Below are 11,613 nucleotides of genomic sequence, written 5' to 3'. Positions count from 1 at the left end.
TATGTGAAGAGTTTTGTTTAGAGACTACTGAATATGTCGTCAATCACTTGTCTATTTATTTAACTATAATTTTATTTTATATAAACCGATTTCCTCAATTTAATGATGACGAAGTAATTACATTTGTGCATGGCATTGGCATACTAACATATATCTCACAATCAAATTAGGTGTAGCAATGTTAATTGGCAACTTGCATTGGCTAGCTCAAATTTTAATATATATTTGGACAAATATGTAGGATTCCTAATTCCAAAAGTAAAAGGCTCTCCATGCATAATTGCACTTGTACCGATCAGAGAATTAAACACAATACACAACGAGCATATCAGAGCGTATCAAAATGCGACAGATGGCAGCTTATGGTTAGCCAAAAAATGCTGATCTGGAGAGAACGCCTCGGAGGAAAATGAAGTGTGGGAACTTTGATGGCCTCCTCCTCCTCTCATCGTTAGGAAAGTCAACCCCTTATTCTCCATACTCCATCATCCAACCAGGATAAACTAATATTTTAGAATATATTTACAAATTATGCAATGTGCCATTAATAGAAAATAAGTACGTTAATCAACACTTAAATAATAATTCAATCATTAACAACTATGTCATGTGATTTACAGAATATAGTTTAACTAAATGATCTCCTTAACATTACCCCATATTACATACATTCAATTTTGTTATTTCTAAATCATTGTTAGTAACCCAACTAATCTCCAATTAGTGATCAAAAGTTTGATATTATTTTAGACTTTTAATGCGTTTAACTTTATTTTCCAATTTTCTATCCTATCGAATGCGTGTGATTCATCCAAAGAAAATAATATGAAGTAGGAACAATTTACCCAAAAAGAGAAGGAAAGAGATATGCAGTAGGTAGACCTAGGAATATTCCAAGGAAAGCAAATAAAAATCATAAAGCTTACAAATTTCTTCCTTTGAATGGTTTGATCTTTTATTTTATCCAATCCTTTTATATAAACAGTTAGACGTTCAATTTAGACACTGATTTCAGATAAATCCAACTATTTATTTATTTATCTTACACGTTTGTTCTTTCCTTTTCTTCCTTCATCGGCATTTTTGGCATTTTACGATAAAAGAAATCAATTATCTCTCTATGGACCATGGTTGTCCCATGGGGTCCAATCCTCAGTGATGTTTAGGCCAAGCTTGTTCAGTGCTTACCTTGTTGAGGTCTCCGGAACCCCAAATAGATTGATGCTTGTTATGTACACTTTCGGGGTGGAATTACAATGTTATTGTTCTCATCGTTGAATGCACATAAACATACAGATGAAGCCGCCCACATTGTCTCTGTGCGTGCGAGCGTGTGTTGCATCCAAACAAGCAAACAGTACCAGTTCTAAAAGCTCAACAACCTGCTCACATCGTTTTGCTTGGTTTTTACTCAAAGAAAGACCATCACATCTAAATCAAACGAAAACAAATGGGAAAGACCATCGCAACCAAAACATAAACGAACACTTTGTATGGTTGGACCTGTCACATGTGAGCATGCGGTGAAATTGACGGAGCCAAAGCCTTAACTTTGAGCATCATGATTTCAATAAATAAGAGAAGTAATATTCATCAGGTAATGCAACTATGCAAGTCTGGATAACCTTCAGCCTATCAGATCTTTAATATCAAAAGAGAGAAAATTTCCATACCAAGCAAGAACCAAAAGTCACTCATGGTCAGGAAAGAACCTTTGAACCCAATACATAAAACACAAGATGCCAACTTTAACAAAACTTAGCTCCACCGTCTTCTGTCTTCCTCCTCATCAACAGGAGTATACCACTCTGGCCGACGTTAGAGTTGCTCAACCTATAGTTCAGAAGCATTTCTTCATCACAAAGTGCCCTTGTAGCCACCAGGACAAGACTCTTCAAAACAGGAACATCTGAGCCGCTATTTTTCGAACCTCCAAGCTTGAACCATAAGCTTCCACATCTTTTCATCTTTACTTCTTCTGCATCTCCAAATATTACATTTGGAATATAGACCCTTATTTCTTTTTCGCTCAGTGGGAAGTCATAAGGGCAAACCATAACATTTGGAGACATATCCTTTGCCGGATGGTTGCAAAATGAGCCAAAGCTAATGGGTTCCTCCGCTCTATTACGTCGCCACTTTTTCCCAATTTCCTCTGATCCAAAGGCTTACTTAGGACTCTCCAGATCCAATCTCGACCTTTCTCATCTCCCTGCTTACTAGGCCTGGTTTCTGGTACGGTTAAACCATCCCAAAAGTCACGGGTTTCAACCCCATAACCCCAAGGTTGAGCATTGATCACAGTTCCATCATACCTTGTGATCAAATATGAGTTTTGTGCATTAACCCTTGGGTATCCAGGAATGTAGCGGTAATACGCTGGGGAATATACTACACCAGGGTACACGGCCACCACAGCACCAACATCACATTCACCATTTAGAAATAACCCTTGTCCGGCTTCCTTGTGGGGTATTTGAGAAGGCTTGATACCAAGCGTGTAGCCAATGAGATCTTACAACTTTTGAGAAACATCAGTGCGCTCTAATGGCCATGTCTCGGGCACCTCTGTACTGAAAATCATAACTATCAGCATAAACGCAAGTTTAAGCTAGTAGTCAATGTTCCGAAAAATTGCTGAGAACAGAGGAATAAGAAGCCAAAAAAAAAAGCTCACCATGATGTTTAACTGGTGGACCACTCCTACCAATAGCAAAACTAAGACCACTTCGTCAAGTAGCAGCATTTGATTGTTTAGGTGATTCGGTTCCCTCATTTATCTTCTTAACATCAGGGAAAAGAACTTCATCCATAGACGCGCAGAAGTCTTTAATTTGGAGACGAATGTTTTCTTGGACTTGTATCTGTTGATCAGCAATGGAGGCTTTATTAGCCATGTCAATGATCTCGTCCACATCTGCCTCATCCGCATCCCTTCCCAAGCGATTGTAGCTGGCAACATCCAATATATTCAAAACAAAAAGTAGCGCAGCATGCACAGTATACGAGTGAGAAAGGTAGCTCCAACAAGAAGTCAATCTAAATGTATTTCTTTGGAAGCGGAAGGGCTTTAGTGGAGCAAAAATTAGTAGTTTTGTTTTCATATGGGAAGATGATAATGTGAGAGCAACCTGGAATATAGAAAGAGGCGATTCATATCTGCCTCAAACTGCTGTTGCCTTGGATTCCTATTAAACATGGGTTGTTTAGCAAGAGCTAGTTTTCACACCCTGAAAATAAAAACAACACAGCGTTAATTTTCACATATAGCATGGCGGAGTGCGGTAGCCCATTTGGAAGTCCATGGAGACCAAATTCCGACAGCAAATCCAACTGTAGACCCTCTGTGGGACAACCTGACCTCGGCATGAGCATATCTAATGCCATTCCTTGACAAGGGATGTTAGGAACCTCAAATCGTAAAGTTAGTTCCTTAACAAACAACTAGTAAGGAAAAGGAACGCCATTTGGATAGAATTGATTGGGATGAATACTTCCACTCTCAGTACAAGTCAGTCATTAGTAGACAGACACATAGCAGACCAGACGACGGAGGAAGGAAGCTCCGAACTCCGAAGCTGCTGCCAACTCCTAATTTCGATCCAACAAAACCAAAAAAACCAACCAAACCAAATAACACTAAATTGAGTTCTTCAGTGTTACGATCTGATGGTATCCTCTTCGTTTAGAAGTGAGAGGTCTTAGGTTCGAATCTCATGGATGGTGAATTCGATTCCAAATTAAGCTGCCTATTAGTGTAGCTTAGTTAGAATTTCCTCCTCTCTTAGTGTAAAAATATCGACGTACTAGAAGAAGAAGAAAAAAAAAAAAAAAAAAAAAAAAAAAAAAGAAGAAGAAGAACACTCAATTGAACTGGGCCAGCCCTAAAGAATAAGATTAAGGTGGGCTAACATTAACCAATGGAAATTGAACTGGACAAGGATTCCTGTGTAAAATTCTTCAAATGAATGGGCCACATTAAACAGACTAGATCGGTTCTTTTTTTCTTGTGGGGAGGGGGGGTTGAATTATTTTCCTTGTGTTAAGTTCTCGGGAGGACGGCTTACAAATCTCCAATCTCGGGAGAGTCGAACCACATATAAGGTTGTGTGCGTTATATGATCCTTCTGTGCGTGTTCTTGGCAAAAAGGGAGATGTATAATTCTTTTACCCTTTACACATTTCATATATGAATTAAATTGGTGAATTTATTATGCATGTATAAATTAAAGCCTTGATACATTGATAGACATATACTGCTTGTACCTGTATATATATTGGCTTTAGTTAATAATTCATTTGATGAAAAACACACTACGTATTATTAATAAACTTAATTATGAGTCATATTACACCTTGTTGGCTGTAAACCTGCAGATGCGAGGATCCCTAGCTAGCCAGTAGCATCCTATTCTTAGCTCAAAGCCTAAAAGCGAGAAGAAGGGAGGCCGTGGGTAGTGTTGGGATTGGGATGGAGGAAATGGGTAAATAGAGAAAGAGACTGACGAGGTCCAAACACCGGGACTTGGTGCCCTGCGCCCCTCACCGTCGCAAATGTCAGGCCGCCCTCGTACGTCTCCGCCCACCCGGCCACTTGACCCTTATCAAACCATGCTTTCCATGGTTGCTTTACTCTTAAACCCATCTTCTTTATGCTGTACCTCGTTGATGTTACCGGCACCCTCCCATCCGTGTCACCGCTGCATGCATGTAATTCATTAGGTTTTTAATTATTATTTATCACAAATCACAAGTTATTACTGCAATTATCATTAATTAAGTTCATTACCTATAAATCCAAATACGCAAGCCAGCTTTCAAGAGCTTCTGAATGATTGGCAGTACAGTGTCAGGCGAGTCCTTCCATTCCTTTATGACGCCACTGCATGCCACAAGAAGCAACAAATTAGATACCATATATTATATGTTACGTAAAGAATTACTTCAACATGCATCATCTTAATTTCTAATGCATTGCATTTTTCAAGGTAACTTGAGAAAATTACCCCACATGCAAGGACTGAGCTAGGCAGTTAAGGCCCACTGGAGGCAAATTGCCTCATTGACTTTTGTGTAAAAATCAAGATGCTTATAAAGAATTCGAATTTATCATATTTAAATACTTATTAGTTGAAATTTTTAAATAAGATGTATAATAAGTTATTATTATGAAAAAATGTCTACAAGTTGGCAAGAAAAGTAAAACACTTAAATTATATACTTTACTATAATTATTTTTTTTTCTTTCTAAAGTTTGAAGGTTAAGGTCGCTCCCACTAGATAAAGTTTCTAGCTCTGTTCCTGTCCACATGCACACATATCTATCTACAATTTAGGTATTAGGGTTTCTTGCATAACATATCAAACACTCAATATGTTGCGGGAATAAACAATGCCTAATTTGAGGTGGGAAATTAAAAAAGCAAGTGAAATTCGAGAATGTTATAATAACTGCGATCCCATACTGGAAACCAATCCCCACCCTAGCTAGAGTTGTAAAGGAGGGTCCTCCGGCTGCATGCAACTTTGTGTTTGTTATTTAGAGTTTTGACAAATTACTATCACCACAGGCACACATCCCTACCAGTACCGGTGCCGGTACCAGCTTTCTTGCTTTGGTATCAGATGATTAATTTGTTCTGACTAATATATAAAAGAGACAAATATGGAGGCAAAACATAACAGCTAGCCTGACTGGTTTTAGGTGGGAAGGGTACAACCATGGTTAAGGAATTGAAAACGACGTGTCGACAATTTGTAATCTTCTAGATATCTATCTGTCTTATTAATATTTATCAAATATTTTAATTTTTTGTGTTTTATTGGGGAGAAAAGAAAACAAAAGGATAAATGTTAATGTAAGATATATTTCATTAATTATGATCCGGGCCTTGTGGCAGTGTGGAAACAGAAAGAAAGCTCCAGTTCGTTGATTTCTCAACGTGCATGTTTCTTCTAGTCAATTCTTGAAATTAACTTTCAGCTACCTCTCTGATCTCTCTCCCCCTAAATTCCAGAGGGATCGAGAGAAAGATAAATGGTATATACATACATGCATGAATCAAATTACATATGTAGATAATAGTTACCTGCACGGGGAGTAAGGATAGGAAAGGTTAGTAACATTTGCATGTAGGGCCTTCTGAACATCCTTTCTGTTGAAATATTGCTCAACGTAATCCTCTATGCAGGGATCATACCCTGATGGTAGCCTCTGCCAAAGCTCCTACACACACACACACACACACACACACACACACACATTTTACATAATTAATTAACCACACCAAAATTACATAACAATTTAATTTATTAGTGTCACTAATTACTGGTTATCTAATGAATAGATTAGATAAACTCGTTCGACAATGATTGATGACTTACATGTTGAGTAAGCAGCCGAGGTGCAACATTTTTCATGAAATTATTAATCCTTGTTGGTTTGGGAGAAGTAGTAGTAGATGGAGATGGATCAGTGAGGCAGAGGGGTGCATAAATACCGTAGATGTCAATTTGAGAATAATTTTGTAAGAAGGCTCGAACGTGATCATTGCACTCTTCTGTTTGGTTGTCATCGTGTACGACATCACACTTCTTGACTAAATTGTCGTATAGCGTGTCCGAGATTATGGCATGACTCCATGCATAATCAAACATCCCACTGTTGTCTGTCGGTCCATTGATCACAGCATTCCCAATCTAATTCAATAATTAGTTATCATGCGATGGAATGATTAATTATAGCTAGATAAAGAAATGAGTTAACTATGTATGTAGGGTTAGGGTTCATGCAGGCTGGCTCACCATGAAACCTTGAGATTTATGAAAGACGAGGAGTCTGATGGGGATGATGATCTGGTGGTTCGATTGTTTCGGTCGTAGATGAGGTCAGCAAGCTGGGGAACGTAATGGCCAGCATAGCTCTCCCCAGAAATGTAGAAATCGTGGGGTTTGAAGGTTGGGAACCTCTTAAACCATTCCACCAGGAAAGCATACGTATCAGCTGCTGTGATTCCATCGCCCAGCGTACGCAGATCCTTGGAGTTGTTTGTGTAAGAAAACCCTACTCCAACAGGTGACTCCAGGAACAGCACATTGGCAACTGATCATCACCATCATAAGTATTCAAGAAATCAAGCTTATTATGCAATATTAATTAATTTGATGACATTAATTATTTAATTAATATAAACCTTTGTTCCAGGAGAAATCGTTAAGAATTAGGGTTCCATTGCTTCGAACAAGAAAGGGGCCCAGTTCTTGTGCAGCTCCATAAGCTACAGATGAGCACCCAGGTCCTGAAATATACATAATTATAATTAATTAAATTAGAGCATATCTTAATTTTTTTTTCCTGGTAAATAAATCATTGACACAGATCAGAGATAGATGATAATTGGATGATGGAAGATGGCGTCACACTCACAATACACTGTTTGTAATACACACGAACCAAGGTGTGTAAATATAAGTTATACTACAAAATTAGTATTATTGGACCAATATATCATTGTCATGGACCATTATTAATCAAGCAAAAAGGGTAAAAAACTGCCTAAAATTCAAAAGGCTAGATGACCTAGCTCTCTCTCAATTTCAGTAAAAGCACAAAAATGCGAAGAAACAAAGAGAAGAGGGGACTTTAATAATCTTAATTTTAATTGCATGCCGAAATTAGTAAAACGAATCAAATTGTCCGGCAGTGACTGGTGAGTAGGGATAGATGACTAAAATAGGGCATTGAGTATTGCATTTGCATGCGCATAGCCTTCCAGAACCAGGCTTGCCACTGTAACAAAGAAACAAACAAATTGAAGTGGTGGTGGGGGTGGAAACCGAAAAAGAAAGAATAATGAATAAAAAGGGTATATTGCTATTAAATTGGACGATGAATTAGAGCACACGGGAGAATAATGGGCTCCCAACACGACTCATTAGTTACAGAGCAATTCGCATGACACAAATTTTTTATCACATGTTGTTTTAATATACTATATTAAACCCAAACATTAGATTTCTCTCGGTTCTGTAAAATAATTTCGGCCAAAAGAAATATAACATTTAATAATAATAGGAGCAGAGGCCTGGCAGTGAATCGGTGATGGGCACAGGCAGGCCAGGCAATAATATCCCATTTGCATGCCATGCCATTGCCAATAATATTTGAGAGCCACATGTGATGGGCATCTCTATCTGCTTCAAGAGGGCAGCTCTTTTATAAAATAAAGACTAGACTCACAACTTCTTCGTAGGGTACACCGGTGAATCAGTTGACACTGCTTTTTATGAATGGCTAAATTTTACTGTTTAACACGCATAATTTTGTTATACACTAAAATAATATATATATATATATATATATATATATATTAGCGTAACTGCGCTATTTATCATGATTCAACCATGTGATTTTACTTAAAATCTTCCCAAGTGAAAATTGAGGCCAAAGACTGCTTCCTTCCTGTATAATTATCACGTATTAGGACCCGGGGGAATGCACTTCTTGGGTTGGGTACTCGCAGGACGGCCGTTAAAGGTAACGGCGGGGCGGCAAGTATTCCTTACTGTAAAAAGTTTTTGACTTTGTTGGAAGTTTGATGGGATGGGATGCTCCCTGCCCTCTGTTCTGTTCTCTGCTCTGCTATGCTCCAGAGACTCCAGAGACTCCAGACCCAGAGACGACCAGAGAATCAAGTCCGTTACTGGACAGAACAGATGGTACTTTGCCCGTCTGGTGTGCTCAGACTCAGAGTGGAGAGAGATCACGGCAAACCGGCTCTCGCCGTCAAGGATAACGGAAAAAGTCACCATTCTAAAATCTAATGCTTTTTTCTGATTTCTTACGCCTATTTTGTCTTAAAACTCTTGTAATTTGGCACACGAACAAATTGTGCCTCTCAACTCAACAGACGCCAACACACAATTCAAAAAGAAGATAAAGAAAATCAAATGAAAAAAATATGAAAGGAAAAAGTGTAACCTCATCCAACCCAATGAAATGCACATGAAAAATAATTATATTAAAAAGAAAAAACATTTTTAAAACATCCTCTATCTTATCATTTTATTTTTTTTAAATTCTATAAGGCATAGCACAAGTACATTAGATGATTAAATTTGTATTATTGTGTTTTGACAATCTTAATCTAACTGCTCAAAATATCAATGTGTCTCATATATTCATACAGAAATGTATATCGGCCCTAGCAAAATCCAAAATAAAAAACAAATTTGATTGGAAGAGAGGGAACAGACCTCCATTAAGCCAAAGGACGAGCGGTTTTCGAGATGCATTCTCTTGGGCTTGAAAAAACCAGTAGAACAAGGCCTTCCCCGAATTGGGAAGTCGGACGTAGCCGGCGTAGTGCGGGAATGAAACCGGCGGCTGTCCGGGCAAGTTGGTGACCCTGTCACCTTCTCCCAGTAGTCTCTGCACTTCAAATTCTTCATGTTTCACAGCATTGATCACAGGAAAGAGTAGTACTAGACACAATATCATAACTATGTTCAACAGATTAGGATTAAGAGCCATTGGAGAATCTCAGCACAACACACTCAGACACACAGAGACAGAGACTGCTAGCAACTACTACTGCTGTCCACTGATTGTATATATATTAATATTGTTCTAATTAATTTGGGTGCTTTTTGTGTGATTGAGACTCCGACTCCGAGGGGGGAAGACCGAAAGAGAGAGAGGGCTGAATCTTGAATGGGATAAAAAGTAGAATGCAGTTTGTGTCCGTTCGATCAGACAGACAGCTTTTTATATATTTAAAAAGGAATGGCCAAGGGCCAATCAAGTGGGGGGACTTGGGGGAAGGGGTGGCGGGCTTTGGGGACATCCCATCTTGGTAATTACATTTGATTTCTCACTACTTGTGCTTTTCTTTAGTTCCCTTTTTCCTTTCGTTTTTGCAATATCCTTTTTCTTTTCTTTATTTAAATGTTTTATTTATTTTTTTCTAACAATGACTAACCATAATAATTAAATTGAATATGAGAGAGTGAAGTCATATTTTCGTTCATTATTATCAGTACCATTAGTATTTGTTGTTTGAGTGTTGTTGCAGGCAATAAGAAACGACTCGTGGAAGGAACAATCAAGAGTTGCGCCAAAAGGGTAAGGAATGCTAAGATTGCCACATGTATCCGAGCAACTAGGTTTTGTTTGACCAAATGCTGCTTGCTGCTGCCGCCGCTTTTCCTGTTAAAACATGGCCGTGATCATCAAACAACAACTCCAACTCGGAGGAGCAGCTGATTTCTATTACGAGTCATGACTAACTCTTCATGCATACTATTCTGATTTCTGTGTAAAGAACAACTCTACCCTCTACACAAATAATGCACGCGGCTTAGTTAATCAACATTGAACCTTTTTTTGCGACCAGTCCAGGCTATCCATACCCTATATGATTTCCCGTTGAATTAATGGAAATTTAGAAACCGTGGAATCAAAGTAATTGTGATATCAGAAAGATTACAAAAATCACGACCAAATTAATCAAAATCTTGAAGAACGTAGGAATGACTGTAAAATAAATATTTTACTGTAAACGATGAAAAAAAACCAATTAATTACGGGTATTTTTTAGCTTTGCCTTATCTATACGAAAGAATTTTTGGAGATTGACTTATATACACACAAATTAAAGAAGGGAGCTTTGATGAAAATAGTATGGGATAAGTTTATTTTAACAAAAAACTATCCTACAACTTCATTTAATGAAAATGACTTAAAATTTAATAAAAAATACAAAAATTTTAGTGAAAAAGACAAAAGTTCAATATAATAAAAAAAATAATAAACAACTGACGCGCTGGACCGGCACTTGTTTTTAGCAAAGGGATATTTGAACCAATTTTTTTCTTTACGCATGAATAGCATGAGACGCTTGGTGGGTCATTGGTCACGGAAAAAGAACTTGACGGCAAATTCTTTGTATCGTTTGATCAAATAACAAAGGAAGCAGCTTAGCTGCGGATCAGAAGCGACATAGGTGCAATTGCACACTCTTTTTGCTTACGTTTCTTTTTCTTTTTTTTTTTTTTTTTTTATGATTTGCTTGTCCTTATCATCAAACAAAGTTTTTGACTAAAAAGTGAAAGTTTTAAAATTATTTTCATTAGTTTAATAGAGAAACCGATTGACCTCTATTGACCAAAAACATTTACCTTATGATATGGCGGATCTTGATTAGCTAGATGATCATGGTCGGTTGGGAAAACTACCATTTGAGAGTATTAGGATTTATTCGGGCTCCTTAGCAATATTCAATATGTTGGGCCTCAAAATTTTCTTGGTGATGGTATTTAGCCCAAAATTTATGTGTCCACCCAAATACGCACTTACATTTGGGTTACGAAAACCCTAGCCTTGAAGCCCACTGCTGTGTCACCATTGATTAATTAGTGTTCTCTAAACATTCATTTTTATTTTATTCTTTTACACCCATTTTTCTTGTTTAATGGTTTTCTTTTCAATTTGGAAATTCCTGCTGATAGCATAATTTTTTGTTCTACGTGTGACTTTATTTTATGAAGTAAAATTTGGACTATAACCAAAAGCAATATGAGGAACAGTTGTGAAATTTGGATGAGCACGATAAA

The 11,613-nt window shown here is 37.6% G+C and overlaps 1 protein-coding gene and 1 pseudogene across 1 annotated transcript; both read right to left on the bottom strand.

Moving 5' to 3' along the window:
• Positions 1 to 1,663: 1,663 nt before the first annotated feature.
• Positions 1,664 to 2,584, bottom strand: LOC125477758 (annotated as a pseudogene).
• Positions 2,585 to 4,298: 1,714 nt separating this feature from the next.
• Positions 4,299 to 10,184, bottom strand: LOC103943217 (serine carboxypeptidase-like 35). The gene is made up of 7 exons (XM_048584675.1): positions 9,256 to 10,184; positions 7,194 to 7,298; positions 6,813 to 7,102; positions 6,385 to 6,699; positions 6,090 to 6,226; positions 4,790 to 4,882; positions 4,299 to 4,700 (listed from the first exon to the last, which is right to left on the bottom strand). The coding sequence occupies exons 1-7, from the start codon at positions 9,530 to 9,532 to the stop codon at positions 4,427 to 4,429; spliced, it is 1,491 nt and encodes a 496-aa protein (XP_048440632.1). The 5' UTR covers positions 9,533 to 10,184; the 3' UTR covers positions 4,299 to 4,426.
• Between the last annotated feature and the right edge of the window lie 1,429 nt (positions 10,185 to 11,613).

Source organism: the organism of the source record quoted next, unplaced genomic scaffold, assembly GCF_019419815.1.
Source record: "Pyrus x bretschneideri cultivar Hongxiangsu unplaced genomic scaffold, Pyrus_bretschneideri_v1 Contig22, whole genome shotgun sequence".
NCBI classification, from domain to species: domain Eukaryota; kingdom Viridiplantae; phylum Streptophyta; class Magnoliopsida; order Rosales; family Rosaceae; genus Pyrus; species Pyrus x bretschneideri.
This window is presented reverse-complemented; position numbering and strand designations above follow the sequence as displayed.